Genomic DNA, 21,383 nt, shown 5'->3' with positions numbered 1-21,383 from the left:
TACATTTTTAAAATAGTTAAATAGTGAAAATAGTGAACTATTTAAGTAGAATGATCCGTATACTTTTACATCGCAGTTCTATTATAACAGTGTTCACCCTGTCTGTCTGTTTCACTGTCTAAAACATTAAAAACTCAGATTTACACCAATCAGGCATAACATTCTGACCACCTCCTTGTTTCTACGCTCATTGTCCATTTTATCAGCTCCACTTACTATATAGGTGCACTTTGTAGTTCTACAGTTACAGACTGTAGTCCATCTGTTTCTCTGATACTTTGTTAGCCCCCTTTTACCCTGTTCTTCAGTGGTCAGGACCCCCATGGACCCTCACAGAGCAGGTACTATTTGGGTGGTGGATCATTCTCAGCACTGCAGTAACACTGACGTGGTGGTGGTGTGTTAGTGTGTGTTGTGCTGGTATGAGTGGATCAGACACAGCAGTGCTGCTGGAGTTTTAAACACCTCAGTGTCACTGCTGGACTGAGAATAGTCCACCAACCGAAAATATCCAGCCAACAGTGTCCTGTGGGCAGCGTCCTGTGACCACTGATGAAGGACTAGAGGATGACCAACACAAACTGTGCAGCAGCAGATGAGCTATCGTCTCTGACTTTACATCTACAAGGTGGACTGACGAGGTAGGAGGGTCTAATAGAGTGGACAGTGAGTGGACACAGTGTTTAAAAATTTCAGCAGCACTGCTGTGTCTGATCCACTCGCACCAGCACAACACACACTAACACACCACCACCACGTCAGTGTTACTGCAGTGCTGAGAATGATCCAAATATTACCTGCTCTGTGAGGGTCCATGGGGGCCCTGACCACTGAAGAACAGGGTAAAAGGGGGCTAACAAAGTATCAGAGAAACAGATGGACTACAGTCTGTAACTGTAGAACTACAAAGTGCACCTATACAGTAAGTGGAGCTGATAAAATGGACAATGAGTGTAGAAACAAGGAGGTGGTCAGAATGTTATGCCTGATTGGTGTAGATCTGTATACACAGCTCAGAGTGGTGGAGTTTAAGCCTTTATTTCTTGTTGACTGCACCAAACACATCATGGCTGACTGACTAAAATTGGATTGAAGGGAAAACCTGAAACTATTCCTCTAATTCCGTATGATACGTGAATGGGTGACTTCGTGAGGAGGAACAATGACATTTGTGTTGAGCGGACACTGCCAGCTGGAGGACGATATCTCCATGCTGAGGAGTTGTCTGTCCCTTTTGGAGCAGAGCCAATCCCCAGCAGTACAGACACCCTGTAAACCTGCTCCCCACGGCCGTAAATCTCCACTCAGCAGCAGACTGCGGCCAACACAGCCTCCTGCCCAAGGGCATAACTGTTAAAGCCACTGTTTAGCCAACACATTTACACAAGTTTCCCCTTACTTCAAATACAGCCGGACAAATAGATAGATGATGCACTGAACCAAGGTTTCGGACACTGTATGACACTGTTTTCTTTGGACATAGACTAAAGTACGTTAGCATAACTTAAAGCAATAGCAGCCACCTGGAATATGAACGTCACTCAGCGCCGCCCTCTAAAGTTGTCGTTAACGAACATCAAATAAACAAACGTCGCTCAGCGCCGCCCTCTAAAGTCATCATTAACGAACATCAAATAAACGAACGTCGCTCAGCGCCGCCCTCTAAAGACGTCATTAACGACCATCAAATAAACGAACGTCGCCCAGCGCCGCCCTCTAAAGACGTCATTAACGACCATCAAATAAACGAATGTCGCCCAGCGCCGCCCTCTAAAGGCGTCATTAACGAACATCAAATAAACGAACGTTGCTCAGCGCCGCCCTCTAAAGGCGTCATTAACGAACATCAAATAAACGAACGTCGCTCAGCGCCGCCCTCTAAAGACGTCATTAACGACCATCAAATAAACGAACGTCGCCCAGCGCCGCCCTCTAAAGACGTCATTAACGACCATCAAATAAACGAATGTCGCCCAGCGCCGCCCTCTAAAGACGTCATTAACGACCATCAAATAAACGAACGTCGCCCAGCGCCGCCCTCTAAAGACGTCATTAACGACCATCAAATAAACGAATGTCGCCCAGCGCCGCCCTCTAAAGATGTCATTAACGACCATCAAATAAACGAACGTCGCCCAGCGCCGCCCTCTAAAGACGTCATTAACGACCATCAAATAAACGAATGTCGCCCAGCGCCGCCCTCTAAAGACGTCATTAACGACCATCAAATAAACGAACGTCGCTCAGCGCCGCCCTCTAAAGGCGTCATTAACAAACATCAAATAAACGAACATTGCTCAGCGCCGCCCTCTACAGGCGTCATTAACAAACATCAAATAAACGAACGTCGCTCAGCGCCGCCCTCTAAAGGCGTCATCGACGAACATCAAATAAACAAATGTCGCTCAGCGCCGCCCTCTAAAGGCGTCATTAACGAACATCAAATAAACGAACGTCGCTCAGCGCCGCCCTCTAAAGGCGTCATTAGCAAACATCAAATAAACGAACGTCACTCAGCGCCGCCCTCTAAAGACGTCATTAACAAACATCAAATAAACGAACTTAGCTCAGCGCCGCCCTCTAAAGGCGTCATTAGCAAACATCAAATAAACGAACTTAGCTCAGCGCCGCCCTCTAAAGGCGTCATTAGCGAACATCAAATAAATGAACGTCGCTCAGCGCCGCCCTCTAAAGACATCATTAATGAACATCAAATAAACAAACGTTGCTCAGCACCGCCCCCTAAAGCGTCATTAACAAATATCAAATAAACAAACGTTGCTCAGCGCCGCCCTCTAAAGGCGTCATTAGCAAACATCAAATAAACAACCGTCGCTCAGCGCCGCCCTCTAAAGACTTCATTAACAAACATCAAATAAACAAACTTAGCTCAGCGCCGCCCTCTAAAGGCGTCATTAACAAATATCAAATAAACAAACGTTGCTCAGCACCGCCCTCTACAGGCGTCATTCACAAACATCAAATAAACGAACGTCGCTCAGCGCTGCCCTCTAAAGGCATCATTAACGAACATCAAATAAACGAACGTCGCTCAGCGCCGCCCTCTACAGGCGTCGTTAACGAACATCAAATAAACGAATGCCGCTCAGCGCCGCCCTCTAAAGGCGTCATTAGCGAACATCAAATAAATGAACGTCGCTCAGCGCCGCCCTCTAAAGACATCATTAATGAACATCAAATAAACAAACGTTGCTCAGCACCGCCCCCTAAAGCGTCATTAACAAATATCAAATAAACAAACGTCGCTCAGCGCCGCCCTCTAAAGGCGTCATTAACAAATGTCAAATAAACGAACGTCGCTCAGCGCCGCCCTCTAAAGGCGTCATTAACAAATGTCAAATAAACAAACGTTGCTCAGCGCCGCCCTCTAAAGGCGTCATTAACAAATATCAAATAAACAAACGTCACTCAGCGCCGCCCTCTAAAGGCGTCATTAACAAATGTCAAATAAACGAACGTCGCTCAGCGCCGCCCTCTAAAGGCGCCATTAACGAACATCAAATAAACGAACGTCGCTCAGCGCCGCCCTCTAAAGGCGCCATTAACGAACATCAAATAAACGAACGTCGCTCAGCGCCGCCCTCTAAAGACATCATTAATGAACATCAAATAAACGAACGCCGCTCAGCGCCGCCCTCTAAAGGCGTCATTAACAAACATCAAATAAACAAACACCACTCACCGCCGCCCTCTAAAGGTGTCATTAGGAAACGTCACTTGCTGCCACGCTCTTAAGCCGTTAGTGCTCTCATTAGGAGCTACATTTGTTGTCTCAGTGAACGTGTTTTTCTGCTTTCTTTATTAATATTTTTTTTTATCCTTAAGGGGAACAAAATTACTTCTGCTTTTACATCGTAGGGCTTTGTTTCTCTCCTCCCAGGCTGAATACATAATTATTGTTTACTTTTGTGCTGTTTACAGATACACTCCAAATGCCCAAACGCAGACGGAGAGCATTGTATCTCCTCCTCACTCTCCTTCTCTCTTTTTTTCCCTGTTAATTAAATTAGCCAGAGCTCTTCAAACGGCTAATTGGTCCAAGTCCAACAGTAAAATCAGGAGAAGGAGCGAGACGTGGGATTGGACAACCAACACGAAGTGCTAAATTTGGCACCGTGTCAGGACAGACAGTCGATGTGTGCCATACCTGGATTAGCACGTGGGTAAAGGACTCTGATGTACAACAGCAGCAGAGACTTGTTTTGCTGCAGATCAAAGTCAGAGAGGAAGCTAATTGGATCTCAGAGTTTGCGTCTGTCTTCAAGGTGTTGAAAAGTGTCTTTAGCGACGGACGATACAGGCTACAAATAACGTTCAAATGGTGAAATCTTGAGCAGAACTCATGCTGACAGATATTTGAATACTGTGATGTTTTTACATAGGCTGTTCTCAGCTTTCAGCTGTGTTGTTAGAGAGCTGTGTGTGGCCGTGTGAGATCATATCTACCACAAAACCAAGGCCAGTATTGACAAAGATATTGATATGCTGCAAAAAATGATATCTTAGTGAGAGTAAACATCTTAAATGTAGTCAATATATCTACTATTTCTCATTATGAGACTGTTGTAAGAATATTGTGAGATTATTTAACTTATTTCTAGACATTTTTACTTGTTTTTAAGCAGTTTTATCTCATAAAAGTGTCTTATTTCATTGGCAGATCATGTTACTTTTTTTAATTATTATTTCCTGAAATGAGCAAAATTATCTTCATTATTTCTCTAAAACAAGTAAACTAATCTGCCAATGGAATAAACACTTTCACCAGATAAAATCACTGAAAACAAGTAAAAATGTAGAGAAACAGGTGGAATAATCTTATAATATTCTTACAACAGACTCATAATGAGGAATATTAGATTTGTTGACTACATTTTAGAAGTTTTTACTTGTTAAGGTCATACAATTGTGTGTACAAACTCTCAAGCTGTCTTCAGTCTTTCTTTACAGATTAGTTTCTCAATGTTATGCCAATCGAGCTGTGTTTCATTGTAAGTAACTAATAAATACACATTGCCAAATGAGTTTATTGCTAAAGCGTTTGGCAATAAATGAAATGCCAAATGTTGTCAATCAGCCAAGACATGCAAGATTAGGGCTGTAGTCAAGACCACCTTTGTTGAGTCCAAGACTATGACCAGTAGAGATCGATTCAAGTCCAAAGGCTGAGTGAAGCTCAAGACCCGAAAAAATCAAGTCTCTGCTAAACACAAAGAACAAAGTATTATAGTGGAAATACTAGACAAGATTAAACCAATCCCACCGCAAGCTGCGTAAAACTGCACTGCACTGAACTATAGGCTTGTAATCCAGACCAGGTAGGTTTAGAGAACTGCTGTCTCTTATAGGAAAGGGCTGATTTAGTGACATGCAAAAAAAAAAGCAATTGAAGAATGTTTAGCGCACCATGCATGCAACAAAAACAAACTTTGAATAAATCAAGAGTAGAGGTTTGCTGACGCCTGGAAAACTCACGTTTTCACGTGTTGTTTTTTTTTATATGGTTAAACATTACTCAGTAGTCGTCTACTTTTTCGAATGATTCATTGAGTGTGTTTGTATGCACTAGGAATCCGATAACTGCAGAAAATCAGATTTTGTCAGTAATCCGATCAATGCGTTTATATGCACTTGAGTAATCAGATGATAGGGAAAGTCCAGGTCTACTGAGTCAGACAGTAATCAGATTTCTGCTTTACAACCAGCCAATAAACTCGTGACGTAAAGGACATGAAGTAAACGTAATGTAAAACTCAAACTTCGTGCTGCAGCTTTTTTTTTTAAACATCGCGCCACTTTACCTGAAAAGATGAACATACATCATCTAGAAGATGAGGAGTTATTTAAATCCTTCATTTCGTCAAGCATGTATTCCGAAAGAAATCAGAGTAAGAGTTTACAGCACTGAGAAATCTGATTACTGAGCTAAAATCCAGCCTCTTTATCAGATTTGTTAAAGATCTCTAGACTTACTCCGATCTAAGAAATCAGAGTGTGCTGTTTACACGACCATTTGAAAAATCAGATAACTGCAGAAATCTGATTATGATCAGATCATTGAGTGCAGGTAAACAAACTGATGACTAATAAAAATTAAGTCATGCAACTCACTGTGTGAGCCTGTTGATCCTGCTGAATCCAGTAACTGTCTGCATCACTTTATCCCCCCAGTCAAACTCTCTGTGAGTGAACTGCTGTCTGTGATAAACAGAGTGTATCAAAACCTTCCACGAACTGAAGATGAACTCGGCCTCCCGGCAGCTGTGGGTGTGTTTATGTGTGATCAGCAGACTCTGTCACTTTAGCTCAAGGTCACACTCTGGAAAATCACAGCAAACAGAAAGATGGAACCACAGTTTGGTCTTATTCTGCCTCATGTGCTGTATATGTGCAGGTAAACGTCCTTTGACTGCTGTTGTTGACTAACATAAGCTTGGCTCCCACATTAAAGATGTATTATCAATCAACACAACTGCAACTTTCTTTAATGCTGCCTCTTCATGATCAGCCTTTGTGTTTAAGTGCTTTGTAATCAGGATGTCAAGAGAACATTTTCTTCACTGTCCTGTGCTGGTCAGCATGGACACGTTCACACAGTTTTGGCCCATGAAACACAAACACTGTCCACTTCCATACACTCTGTAACTTACATGCTTTTATTATTAACAGATTTAATACAAACTATTAATAGAAATCATATAAATAACACTGAGTAACTCAATGTTTCTCGTTAAACTTTTTTCCCTCTGGTTTTGAAAGTGGTAAACATGGGTTGGTTAGATCCTGCTGGTGTGGGTTCATGACTGTCTCTTCTCTAAATGAACATTAAAGCAGCTTGTGTGCTAATAGTGTCCCCTGCTGGAGAAACGTCAGACTGTAGGTCCACACGCTTTTCTGTCATTATAGCAGATGCCTTTAGAAACCCTAAAGGAATTTAGATTAAAAAATAAATGTAATAATTTTATGACTTTTCCAGTTTTGAATGTGTCCTTAGATTCATTAAGAATTTTGACCCTTTTGCTGGTGAACTAGCCCAACCTATTGTTGTATCTTCCCAAAAGTTTCCCATGTATAAATATACAAAAAGTAACCATATCATGTAATCATGAAGTTTTTGTGGTTAAGTGCTTTATAGTCAGCCACACGTCAATCTACTGAGAGAGGCATATATTACCTGATATGTAAACCGTGTTAGTATGTTTTTGTACATTACATTTACATGAATAATGCATACATGTGTATTTCTTTTTTCTCATGTCTGTCAGAATAATGCTCATCCTTTAATCATTTAATCATCAGAATAAAGCTGAGCTTATTTGGTAAATACACTGCTAACGTTAGCTAGCTAGCCTGATCTTCTTTGCTATCTTGATAACATTTTTTACACACTCCCAAAATGTACATGATGTAACTAACAGTTACTGAAGTTAGTGACGCTCTGATTGTTGATTTTTTCCGATTTCTGATTTCTTTACAGCCAAAATGACCAATGTACAGTTTACCTCACAAACCTGCAACACAGATTAGCCAAGATAAAAACAATAAACTGGACCCTGATTTCATGTTTTGAGCAAAAACCTGCAGATTCCGATCTTGGCTGATCCCGATTGTGCTTCCCTAGATGTAAGCAGATGTCTAGTCCAGGGGTCACAACCCAAATGTTAAGAAGAGCCATTTTGTCCTTCAACAAAAATCAAACACCTTGGGAGCCTCAACATTTTATATCCATCTTACCATCTTAGCTGTAAATATGTCTCAGTATGTGCTGATGTCCTAATATAGGCTAAAAATATAATATAAACAAAAACACAGACTCACTTTGCTCTGCTTTAAGCTTTAGCTCAGCTATAGCCGCTTTTCTCACATCTCCGGCAGGAAACTTTCCACAAAAGTAGAACAGTTTCTTGTAAAATGTCTCTCAATGTTTGACTTTACAAGACTGAAGTCGCTTCTCATTCTCCAACTTCCTGTTTGAATGAGAAGCTGGTGAATGCAAAGCGACTTCAGCTTCGTGACTTTTTAGTGTTGGTCAGTTTCTCGTTGCAGATTTAACGTATCAGGAAACCAGCTGGAGTGATTATAAATGCAAATAAGTCCATTTGTCTCCAAATTATCGTTATTCGTATTAAATCTTTCTCTTTGCCATTTCGTTAGCTACTAGCTAGGTGAGACTGTTGTCTGTGTTGCTATGGTGACCAGCAGTCTGCACTGATCTTCAGGGTTAAAGGGTGAATTAGCAGTTCTACATTAACTCCAGCATTTTAAGACCATTTATTGTTAAACTGTGTTGAACGATCAGCAGAGCTTTATTTTACTGTAAAGGAGGATTATTTTATTTTTACCTACTAATCTAATTCAGCTGTGGAGCAACAGGGCAGTAAAAGTTGCTGACGCGTGGTCCAGGGCCTAATCTGTGACTACTATTACAAGTTGCATTTTGAAAAATAAAGAATTACGTAGCATGGACTGCTGAAACGGTCCTTTCCTCAAACATGATGAAAAGTCAGTACAAAATCAGAAAGCTACTATTTTTATGCTTTCTAGGCCACAAACCCACATTGACGATAAAAGCATAAAGGCAGCGTTAAAACCTGAGTGACACTCACGTTTCTGCTTTGTATCCTTTAAAACAGGCACCAGAGATTCTCTACTGCTCTGTGTAAAGTCAGCATAACCTTAGTATGAGTTAAGAAAGCCGTGGAGTGGTTAGTTCTAGTAGAGTCATTATAAAATAGGACAGTTTGTTATGCTCAGTAAGGTGGGCTGTAGTACAGAAAGCCCCCCCGTTAAATGAAAAGAGACAATTGCCTTGTTGGTAGAGGCGTAAGCTGGAAAAATGCCCCCCGTGCTGTGATGTGCGCATGTGTTGAAGCCCGAACACCCTGAAAAATGCATGTTTTGTTCCTTTGTGCCCAAAACCAGAAATTATTTATTTGACTTTGACAGATTTTCAAATCTGTTAGCTTGGATATCAGTTTGGGCTTTGTAGGTGTCTCTGTACTCAGGTAGAAGAGTCTGATCTGTATGACTCCTAGAGTCCTAGAAGGCAAGATTTCTCCTGTTTGGTGCCAGAAAGCAGTTTTCTCCATAGACTTCCATTCTAACTAGACAAAATAATGCTTTTACAATGATATTTTCATCTCTATTTGCTTTTTTTTATCAAAATTATTCTTCTTCCTTCTCCCTTTGTTGTCATTGTCTCATACACGAGAGTGAAGAAACACAGCTTAGCTGTTGTCAGGACCACCGAGGTGAAGATGCTGATGACTCTCTGCAGGTCCTGTAGCTGAAAACTGCCTGGGGGCGAAACCAAACATCAAAACTCTCAGTGGTTCTTCCCTATGCTATTAGGGTTCTCCTTTTGAGTCTTAGTTCCCCTCAGTGGTTCTACCTCATGGCCTTAGAGAGGTTCTCCTTTTGAGCCTTGCTTCCTCTCAGTGGTTCTTCCTCATTCAATTAGGGAGCTTCTCCTTTGGGGTGTTGGTTCCTCTCAGTGATTCTTCCTCCTGCTCTTAGGGAGGTTCTCCTTTTGAGTCTTAGTTCTTCAGTGGTTCTTCCTCATGCTCTTAGGGAGGTTCTCCTTTTGAGTTTTGGTTCCTCTCAATGGTTCTTCCTCATGCTCTTAGTGAGGTTCTCCTTTTCAGTCATGGTTCCTCTCAGTGGTTCAGTCATTGTCTTGCTCAGTTGAAAGTTGGACGTTAATTTCAGTTGTAAAACTCGCTGTACAGAGACGTTTAGATTTGATTTGAGCAGATTTGATTTAACGCTGTTTCGGCAGGTGTCTCGTCTCCTCAGGTGTCTCGTCTCCTCAGGTGTCTTGTCTCCTCAGGTGTCTGTAAGATTGAAATCAATTTCTGGATCAAGAGAAGAATCAGTAACTCCTGGAGTATTTGGACGCAGCCGTTGGCCTGTAGTCAGCAGGAATGAAAGTTCTTGCTGGATATTGACTCTGTGGTCATACAGCTCCGTTCCCTGAGCCGCTCTGCCCCCTGTTGGCTGATACTGGAATCATCCATCATCCACTGATGCTTATCACAGCGCTGCTGAGAATCAGGCGCTCTCCAGAGTGACAGGCTGAAAAATCACCTGCAGATAAACCATCTAAATAGGCAGTGAGGTTCAGGCAGCTGGGAGATGATGCCTGAGGGGTGTGTGAGTGTGAGATGGTGCTGGAGGGGCTGCGGGGGGCTCAGAGCCCATTTAGCAAAGATACAGTGGCTAAAGTACCAGAACATTCCTGATTTAGTTGCTGCCTGAAACCATCCCTCTCTGTGTGGACGTTTCCGACTGTTGTGTACTGTAAACATTAACCAACACATAAACAATTATTCAACTATCTGCTTCCCATTAAACCAGACCTGCACTTCCTGGAGGAAATACAGACCCAGCAAAGCAATAAAACTGACATTAAGGTCATCATTCTGAGCCATGAGTCACAGAACTGAACTGTAATAAAATAAGAGGAGAAAAAGAGAGAAAGAGATAAATAAAGAGAGAAGGAAAAAGGGAAGAAGGGGAGAAAGGAAGTTAGAAAAATAGTGAAAGAAAAAAGAAAGAGAGAGAGAACGAAAGAAGGAGAAAAAGGGAAGAAGGAGAAACAGAGAAAGGAAGAAAGAGAAATAGTGGAAAAATGACAAAGAAGGAAAGAAAGAGAGAAGAAAAAGGAAGAAAGAAAAAGAGATAAGGGAAGAATGGAAGAAAGAAGGGAGATAAAGGAGGAAAGAAAGAGGGGAGAAAAAGAAGGAAAGAAAGAGAAAATAGGAAAGAGAGAATGGAAGAAAGAAAGAACTAAAGAGAAATAGTGAAACAAAGAAAGAAAAAGAAAGAAGGTCCTTGGGGAACGGAAGAAAGTGAAAAGGAAAGGGCAAGAGAAGAAAGAAAGAGAAAGAGGAAATAAAGAGAAAGAAAAAAGAAAATGGAGGAAAGAAAAAGAAAAAAGCAAAAGAAGGAAAGAAAAATGAACGAAAAGATTAATAAAGAAAAGGGAAAGAGAGAAAAAGCAAGAGAATGGAAGAAAGTGAAAAGAGAGTAATAAAGAGAAGAAAGGGGAAGAGAGAGAGAAAGAAAGGAACAAAGAGGGAAAAAAGAAAGCAAAAGAAAGAAAGATTAATGAAGAGGAAGGAGGGAGAAAGGAAGGAAAAAGAAGGAAAAAAGTAAATAAGGATGGGAGAAGGGAAGAAAAAAGAAAGAAAGAGATAAGGAAAGAAGAGAAGAAGGGAAGAAAGAGAGAATGGGAGACTGAAAAAGAAAGGGGAAGAAAGAAAGACAGAAAAGCAAAAAAGAAAGAAGAATGAAAAAGAAAGAAAGAAGATTAATGAAGAGGAAGGAAGGAAGGAGAAAAGAAGAAAAAAAGTGAATAACAAGGAAAGAAAGGAAGGATGGGAGAAGGGAGGGAAAGAAGAAAAGAGTAAATAACAAGGAAAGAAAGGAAAGATGGGAGAAGGGAGGGAAAGAAAGAAGAAGAGAGAAAGAAAAGGAAGGTGAAACAAAGGATGGAAGTAAAAAGAAAGGAGGAAGAGAGAAAAGGAAGGTTAGAAGGATGAAGCAAGGAGAAAAATGAATAATTGAGGGATAAAATATTAAAATGAGCTGCTTTAAATGCGGAGATGGAGGAATAAAAGCAGAAGGGATGATGAAGAGAAGAGAGGAGGCCATAAAAAGGATCTCCAGCTCCACTGAGCCAGAGCGCCGCTCAGGGTGTTTATGTTCGCTTTAACTCTGGCTGTAAAACAGATAAATAGAACTGTAGAACTTTAGAACGCAGAACGTTCAGTAGCTCATCAGCACATATTCCACTCATTTCATCGTCGTCTTTAGTTCTCTCTGTAATACAGTAATGAGCCGCCGTCAGCCCCTCCGATTAAACACCGCCGGGGTCTTACCTACGGTGGGTTTAAAGCATCGGGACGTTTTCTTCATAAACACACCGATTCCTGATTATTAATACTACGTTCCACTCTTCATATGAGCAACATGTTTTAATATCTCAGTGCACGAATACAGAACTCGTATATTAAAGCAGTGTTTAAAAAATTATTTTTAATGTATTTTAAATTATATTACAGTGGATAAGCGGTTTAGATGACGTATGTATGTATGTATGTATGTATGTATATTACAGTGATGTTATCACAGGGAAGACGTAAAACTCCTTCCCTGTTATACAATCACTGTAACGCATGGTCTCAAGTGGCTTATTGCTTTTATAAAACGGCGGCCAACATAAAATATGATAAAATACACATTTGTTCAGTAAATAATTTAAATTATTATTAATAACAATCGACATAAACAAGTATTCCGCCAAGAAATGTAGTTCCTTTAGAGTACAGATGAATGAGGAGAATGTTCGGTCACTGTTCACTGCGGTCATTTCATTGACTTTTTAACTATTATTCATATAACAGTGAACATATGATATCACAGCACTGTTCAATGCAAAAACTTTCACTTTATAAGAACTTTTTGGTTCTCAAATCACCACCACAAGTCTTATTTAAGACCAATCCAGCGGCGCCCTCTTCTCACACTGGGGCTGAATCTCTAAACTGCTCCCTACATAGTGCACTACGTAGGAGTTTAAATACTGGATGCTGCAGCCCAACAGAGCGAAATACAGCTAAGAAACAGTCATTTGGGTCTCAGACTCATCCACACTGGATCAATGATGCACAGTTTGGCTGTAGAGGCTAGAATCTCTAAACTTTCATAGCTAGAACACTATTTAGGGAGTACAGAGCCGTTTGGGGTTCAGTCTGGGTTTGACACGACTTCTGACTGAAACACGAACATTTGAAGTGTGTAAAACATTCAGGTGACATTTTTAGACTTTTATACTGTAGTTTTACAGTGAATCAGACCGCAAGTCCTTTAATTCAAGCCTGTGATATTAATGATGGAGCTGTTTAGGCTGTTTTCTATCTTTTAGCCTGTTAGCTAGCTGACCTGCCTAGTTCTAGTTAAGAACATAAGCTGTCAGCCCCTCGATTTCAACAGAAAACGGGTTCCTAGTCCATCAGTTCACTCGGTGCTCCATGTGAGCAGCATGAGAGTCAAAGATTATTCCATTAACAGCCCAAGGTTTTTTTTTTTTTGTGGTCATTGATGTGCATATATCATAGATTTTACAAAGGCTTTGAACACAGCTCAGCCAATCAGATTTCAGAGCTGTGTGTGTGTGTGTGTGTGTGTGTGTGTGGTGTGTACATACATACTAGCTGTTAATCAGCAACTAATGGTCAGTTACTGATCAAAAGTATTTGCCAAAAATTGATCTGAAATCTTTAACTTAATCTGTACTGAAGCAGGTTAGACATGCAGCACAAGTTGCCATGGTGATGCGGCCCGGGAAAGTGATCCACCAAATCCGGGATTAGATCAAACTATGCTTAGAGTTAGCTGACTTAGCAAGAAATCCTGCTTTATTAGACAGACCCCAGATCTGTAACAGGCCTGTGATGATATGTGTAATATACTATCAACTGACTGCTCTCTGTAGCAAATGCTAATTGACAGTAGCACCGTGGGGGCGTGGAGGCGGACAAACGTGAGCTGCTTTTCAAAAAAATGTAAAGTGCATCGCAGAGCAGCGCCGCCAGCACACGGTGTCCATTTTCATTAAAAAGAGCTGTGAAAAAGATTCTCTTAACTGATTTCTGCAGCTGCTTTCTCCAGTAACCTGTTTCAGCACAGCGGGTCATGTGGTAACACCACACAGAGGCCTGGTTACGCCACCTTCTGCTCAGAAACCTAGAATCTAACTGAGTTCTGGTTATGGTTTGGTTGTTCTCTGTGTGGTTTGGTAGTTATCTGTATGGCTTGGAAATTTTTTGGTATAGTTTGGGTAGGTTTTTGGTAGTTCTCTGTAGGGTTTCATTGTTATTGGTATGACTTGGTAGTTTTCATTATGGTTTTGTAGTTTTTGGTATGGTTTGGTGGTTTTTGGTATGGTTTGGTAATTCTCTGTGAGGTTTGGTAGTTTTTGGGTATGGATCTGTAATTCTCTGTGAGGTTTGGTAGTTTTTTGGTGTGGATCTGTAATTCTCTGTGAGGTTTGGTAGTTTTTTGGTGTGGATCTGTAATTCTCTGTGAGGTTTGGTGGTTTTTGGTATGGTTCAGTAATTCTCTGTGAGGTTTGGTAGTTTTTGGTATGGTTCAGTAATTCTCTGTGAGGTTTGGTAGTTTTTTGGTGTGGATCTGTAATTCTCTGTGAGGTTTGGTAGTTTTTTGGTGTGGATCTGTAATTCTCTGTGAGGTTTGGTGGTTTTTGGTATGGTTCAGTAATTCTCTGTGAGGTTTGGTAGTTTTTGGTATGGTTCAGTAATTCTCTGTGAGGTTTGGTAGTTTTTTGGTGTGGATTTGTAATTCTCTGTGAGGTTTGGTAGTTTTTTGGTGTGGATCTGTAATTCTCTGTGAGGTTTGGTAGTTTTTGGTATGGTTCAGTAATTCTCTGTGAGGTTTGGTAGTTTTTTGGTGTGGTTTGGTAGTTCTTGGTATTGTAAGCTTATTGTGTGAAATCAGCCTGCTGTTATTGTAGTTTTTCTTTATTGGGGCATACTGTTTCTAATAAGATATTATAAACAATAGGCTCTGTCTTTTTTATTTTTATTAACTATTATGAGAAGATAATTATCATGAGACATATTCATTTTGTGCATCTTAAATCCACAGGCAGTGCGTTTTCTGACCTTTAACCCACCCAACTGGAGTGGCAGTGTGAAAGATGAAACCTGTTGCTGATTCATGATGCAGACAACGGGCAAATGAAATGGATGTTCATGAATGTAGACGTTTGATCTAACGTGCGTCTGTGTGTGTAGACTCTGCAGATGGGTATCCAGCATTTCTCCGGGCTGTTCGTGCTGCTGTGTGTGGGCGTGGCCGGGGCGTTACTCTCCCTGCTGGGTGAACACGCCTTCTACCGCTTCATACTGCCTCACCTGCGCCACCAGCACAGGCTCAGGTACTGGCTCCACACCAGCCAGGTGAGACACAGCTTCCTCTGTCGGCTTTTAGTATAGTTCAGCAAATTGTCACAGCAGGACATGATCAGTGTCTTCTGTCTGCTTCTTTAGTTTTAGCTCTGGAGCTACAGGGCTAGTGTTCTGTTCTGTTCTGCTCAGGTCTGTTCTGTTCTGTTCTGCTCTGTTCTGCTCAGTTCTGTTCTGCTCTGTTCTGTTCCATTTTATTCTATATTTTTTTTGTTCAGGCTTTCCTGAAAACATTTTAGCATAAAGATAATCCTACAATGGTAGAGCGAGCATCACATGGAGCACTTTCTCTATCAGATAAGATTATTTCAATACTATGATGTTTTTGGGAAACTGGGCCCTTTTTTGTTCTGTACTGTACTCTTCTATACTCTTCTGTACTGTACTCTTCTATACTTTACTGTACTGTACTCTTCTATACTCTACTCTACTGTACTCTTCTATACTCTACTGTACTGTACTCTTCTATACTCTACTCTACTGTACTCTTCTATACTCTCTGTACTGTACTCTTCTATACTCTACTGTACTGTACTCTTCTATACTCTACTCTACTGTACTCTTCTATACTCTTCTGTACTGTACTCTTCTATACTCTACTGTACTGTACTCTTCTATACTCTACTCTACTGTACTCTTCTATACTCTTCTGTACTGTACTCTTCTATACTCTTCTGTACTGTACTCTTCTATACTCTACTCTACTGTACTCTTCTATACTCTACTCTACTGTACTCTTCTATACTCTACTGTACTGTACTCTTCTATACTCTACTCTACTGTACTCTTCTATACTCTTCTGTACTGTACTCTTCTATACTCTACTCTACTGTACTCTTCTATACTCTTCTGTACTGTACTCTTCTATACTCTTCTGTACTGTACTCTTCTGTATTTGTACTTTTCTGTATTGTTCTGTTCTGCACTCTTCTGTTCCAATCTCTTGTTCTGTATTCTCTTGTTCTGTATTCTCCTGTTCTGTATCCTCCTGTTCTGTATTCTTCTGTTCTGTATCCTCCTGTTCTGTATTCTCCTGTTCTGTATTCTTCTGTTCTGTATCCTCCTGTTCTGTATTCTTCTGTTCTGTATCCTCCTGTTCTGTATTCTCCTGTTCTGTATCCTCCTGTTCTGTATCCTCCTGTTCTGTATTCTCCTGTTCTGTATTCTCCTGTTATCTGCTCTTCTGTTCTGTACTCTTTTGTTCTGTTCTCTTCTGTTCTCTTCTGTTCTGTTCCGCTGTTTTACATTCTGTTCCATTCTATTGTTTAAACGATTTGTTGATCATTGTCTTTGTTTTGTTTATATGGTCAAGCTTTCTACACTTATTTCACCAAATCTTGATAACGATCATGCTTCCCATATAAAACATGGAGCTTGTGCCCCCTCTAGTGGTAAAGGGGTGTGAGCACAGGTTACTGCATGGTGGAGCTGATTCACACTGTGCTGTCATTACTGTAGAACACATCTAACACATTTCACTGTTTGTGCTGTTGTGATTGCAGAAGATCCATCGGGCCTTAAACATGGTGTGTGATGAGGACAGTAAAGCAGAGGCAGCTATTACAGACAGAAGGTGACCAAACACACTAATATACCTCACTGTACAATTTAACACTTCACACAGAGGTCTGCCTCTCTCATTTATGAGCTGTAATTGTTATTAAAAAAGCATATATTGTGTAGAAAATCTGGTAATTATGTGTACAAACAACTTTTCATCAGACTTAAATCACAAAATATCCCTTCTTCTATATATAAACACTAAACTGTTTAAATTGAACATTCAGAAACTGCACTTTTCCACAGCCCTGCTCCTGAAAATGTACTCATCCTGTATCCAGTGTCGATTTCCAGCCCTAATCCAACATACTTGATCCACCTAATCAAAACAATGAAGAATGTGTTGGGCTGGGCTGCCTTGTTGGGCTGGGCTGCTTTGCTGTAGAATATAGAATTTTTTATATAGAATATTTATTTTTGGGTAGCATAAAAAAAGAATTCTACTAATTTATCATTATTTCTAAATTCAATTTCTGTTAACATGTAAACAGAGTGATTCAGAGCAGTTTGGTGTGAAATGGTTCAGATGTCTTTACAGTGGTGGTGATAGGGAACCAGGGGTCGCCATGACTACAACACAGATATAGACATTTTATTTACTATCCAAAGCCACCAGTGAACCTACACGAGTCTTCTGAGTTTCATATATAATGTTGATGATGGGAAAATAGTTGAAAATCTGAAATAATAAGAAAACTTTTTTGCCCTGTATGTACCTCCTTCACCATAAATGGATTTAAAAGTATGTTTTAGGCAAAAATCTTAATAAAACAATCATTAAACAGTGTCTCAGACATCAGGCAGCGTGTTCATAACCATTTCATGCAATAACTTTCTCTAAGATGCATTAAACTCTTGGTTCCAATCATTACGGCATCTTGAGCATTTTATTAAGCGGAACTTTTGACACAATGCTGGAATTCCCTTTTAATACAGTTCCAGAAATGTATTTCAGCAGGTAATTAGAGCTTTTCTTTCCCTCCAGCCCCTCTTTGTGTCTGTCAGAAAACTGTAACCTCCACCGCGTTCGCACTGCTGTGCCCTCCATCTCCACCTCCAGCAACTACAGCTCTGCTCCGAGGTGGAACAACGAGAGCACCAAGGCTGAGCTTAAGGATGCCAACCATAAGCGTGTCCACTTCAACCTGGAGACCCTAAACAGTTACCGGCTGGACCAGGGCAGGAGGGGTTTGGTGGGCAGCCCCCCGACCCAGCTGTGTGCCAACGGTGGTCCCACTCCCGGACTCAGCCTGGTTCTCTCCCCACCATCTGGAGCCTCTGGACGCCCCTCCTCTCCTTGGGAGCTAGAGCTCCAAGAGCTCCAGGTGAGGATCGAGGAGTTTCGTGGCCAGCTCAGGGCCGCCCTGGCCAGGAGAGCAGAGCTCCAGAGGACTCTGGAGAAAGAGAGACAGAGCAGGACAGAGGGTCAGAACCGGGGGATTTCAAACACCATCCCTGCTGGACTCTCTAACTCGTCCACTGCCTCCAATGTGGCAGCCAAAGACATCAACAAGAGGAGATGATGAGAGTTTGTATCTGCATCATACAAGGCAGAGTAATGGAGCGCAAGTGAAGTGCAAAGTCTGTTTATGGAGGTTCATCATGGTCATTAGCATTAGCATGGATGAAGGCACAGAAAGACAGGGCTATCCTGTGCATATCTGAAGTGGTTAACAACCTGGACAAATTAAGGAGTAGCCAGCAAGCAAAGAGTAAGGCTAAACAAACCAGGCTTAAACATGGGACCAGGCTAGGGATTGCAAAGCTGGTGGGAAGCCTTCTCAGAAGAAGCGAGGCTGTTACTGCAGTATAGTGGAGACCAATACCCTGTTAATACCCTTGATTTTGGAAGAAATGTAAGATGAGCAGCTGCCTCGATACAAATAGTGTACTAGGCAGTGAAATAGGTTGCGTGCAGGTCTGTTTACTGAGGTTCATCCAGATCATGGTGTCCATTCATAGCTAGGTTCAAGGCACAAGCAGATAGGGCTAACCTAGACATCTGCAAAGTCGACAAACAACAAACAGACAAGGTCAACAACCTGGAGAAACAGCTCTGGGCTGCTCTGGCCAGGAGAGCAGACCTGCAGATAAAGCCAGGAGCCTCTAACTCCATCCCTAGACACTCTTACCCTTCCAACGCAGCAGCCAAAGGCAGTATTGAACGTCTCTGTAGCATACAAGACAGTAAATTGAGACATTGGCAAGCCAAGGTCCTGGAAAACACCAGGAAACAAAGCGAAATTGCTTAAGCAAGAGACTAGAGTTAAACCAGCAACAAAGCCTGGAAATTGCCAGGATAGACACACAGTGAGCTCCAGGTGATAGTAAAGGAGGTTCATAGCTGCTTAAGACTGCCCTGGAATGGAGAACAGAGCTCCAGATGAGCCTAGAGAAAGAGAGACAGCCGTGAGTTTTTCAGTCCCCACTGGACATTCCAGTCCATCCACCGTGGCAGCCAAAGATGTCAACAGGAGATGATGAGAGTCTGTGTCTGTTACATGTAAGGCAAGGGTAGTAGGAGCAAGTGAAGTGCAAGGACTGTTTATTGAGATTTATCTAGTAATTATGGTCAAGTTGTAAAATAAGACAGAGGAAGGCAACGCCCAAGAAACCAAACAAGGGAATAGGTTTAAACACAAGGACAGTGCTAGGAACTGCAAGACTAATCAAATATGGAGCTCCAGGTGAGCTCAGAGATCTCCTAGCAAGGCAACTGGAACGCCAAAGGAGCCTGGAGAAAGAGAAACAGAGCCGGACAGAGGGACAGAGATGCTGGATTTCCAAAATGATCCCTGTTTAACACTTATAATCGTGATATATATCCATTACATGGGTCAAGGTACAGGCAGGCGGGGCTTACCCAGCCATACCCAAACAAGTCTTAGGACGCCCAAGGTCATAGTAATCAAAGAACAAGGCTTAACCGTGAGACTAGGGTTAAACCAGCAACAAAGCTAGGAATTGGCTAAACACACAATGAGCTCTAAGTGAGAATAAAGGAGGTTCATAGCTACTCAGGGCAGCTTTCACATGGAGAGCCAGCAGAATGAAAAGCAGAGCTGTGGGCCTTCCAACACAGTCATGCTGGACACTCCAATCCATCCATTTTTTTTCTTAATACAGTAATCATAGTCAATATCCAGGGCATTGTCCCTGGTACCAGCCGACCGGACCATCCTAAGGCATAATCATGGTCAAAAAGTGATACGTCAGCAGAGAAAGTTTAACAAGCAGGAGAAATTTCTAGAAAACAAAGAACAAGGGTACAAATATAGACAGTATGAAGTACTGTTAGGTGAGACTGTCTACATTCGTAGTCAGAATGACAGGCGATGGCGGTACCACAGTTAGGCCTTATTCACATATACTGCGTCTGTGTGCGGTGAGCAATGCGAAAAGTTAAATGCACTGAAACTGCACGGTATTTAGAAAATAGGCTATGCGCCCATTTTTTTCGTGTGCTGTGTGCATCACACAGCAAAATACACTGAAATAAGCCATTAAAATCAATGAAAATTAAACAGAATTTAATTTAATTCAATTCATGAAAATATACTAGTTATTCTGCGCTGCAAACAGATTTCCTGGTTGGTCTAGCAGGCTTTAAACTTTGGCCTAATCACAAGTTAGAATGCTGTCGAGGATAAACAAACATGTCGCGCACTTTTATAAATGGTATATTTGTTGATCAGAGTGACTGATGTGAACATTTATCTGTCTGGAAACAGGAATGTCTGTATAATTATATAATGATATTCTCACTTTTCTGCTCTGCAGCTCAAATGCTGTATGTATGAAAGGGCAGCACGTTCCAGCTGTAGCGCTCATGCTGCACAGATGCAGTATGTGTGAATTAGATCTTAGTGGCTGTGCATTTCCGTCAGTGCCTGTGTCTGTGTGTGTGTTAGGCCTGGGTGATGTTGAAAAATAATTAGCATGACATTTTCTTCTAAAAAATTGTGAATATCTGTTTTATCCCCCCCTCCCAGCCCACAGAAGACACACATGGTTTGCTACTTAAGCCACTTTTCCACTGCGTGATACAGACTCGTCTCGACTCTTTTGGTTCTCCTTTAGGCAAATCTGGTACCTGGTACTATTTTTAGTATCACCTCCATCAAGGTTCCAAGCAAACTGAGCCAATACCAAAAGATGATGTGGAAAAACTGCAGAGTGCTGATTGGTCAGAGAGAATCATCAATATCACCCTAAACACATGATAATGTTAGCTACCAGGTTAGCGTAGCCTCTTGCGTCACTTTTGAGCACCAGAATCATCTCGTCGTCTGAACTCTGATGTAGTTTTTCCCAAACTTTGTCAGCCCCTTCTGAACAAAACTTGTCTCCTTCACGTCATGGTAGCTTCATTTGGCGTTGCTATGACGACTGGCTACATTGAGGGGGCGCTATATCTGCAGTGAAAAACCAGTAGCTGGCACCAAAAGCAAGTCGAGTAGAGTTGAGCCGGTACCACGGAGTGGAAAAGTGGCTTTAGACCGACTTTTTATGCTATATACTTCTATACTTATATATACATTTTAAGTGTTAATTGATTTGATACATCTTAATGGAAATCACCTATGAAATAATACAATTCTGTAAATAGAATATTTCACCTCTCATTTTGAAAGCTGCAAACGCAAGTTCATGAGCTCCTGCTATGTGGGTTCATTGCTGTTTCTTCCCTTTAAAGCTTCACACACAAAAGTGACATGCTAATAGCGCCCCCTGCTGGAGAAATTACAGACTGTGAGTGCATCGGTTCCAAATCTACGTCCCTGTGCTTTAGATCTAAACAAAATAAGCCGT

General features: G+C 41.4%; 1 protein-coding gene across 1 annotated transcript in view; it reads left to right on the top strand.

Annotated features, from left to right (window-relative positions):
- Window positions 1–18,094, top strand: part of grin3ba (glutamate receptor, ionotropic, N-methyl-D-aspartate 3Ba) — a 149,422-nt gene extending 131,328 nt beyond the window's left edge. Inside the window, exons 8-10 of the mRNA XM_036597834.1 lie at window positions 14,841–15,005; window positions 16,514–16,584; window positions 17,557–18,094. Coding sequence (XP_036453727.1) covers window positions 14,841–15,005; window positions 16,514–16,584; window positions 17,557–18,094 — 774 coding nt within the window. The remainder of the gene's footprint in view (window positions 1–14,840; window positions 15,006–16,513; window positions 16,585–17,556) is intronic.
- The last annotated feature ends 3,289 nt before the right edge of the window (window positions 18,095–21,383 follow it).

Source organism: Colossoma macropomum, unplaced genomic scaffold, assembly GCF_904425465.1.
Source record: "Colossoma macropomum unplaced genomic scaffold, Colossoma_macropomum, whole genome shotgun sequence".
Lineage (NCBI taxonomy): Eukaryota > Metazoa > Chordata > Actinopteri > Characiformes > Serrasalmidae > Colossoma > Colossoma macropomum.
This window is presented reverse-complemented; position numbering and strand designations above follow the sequence as displayed.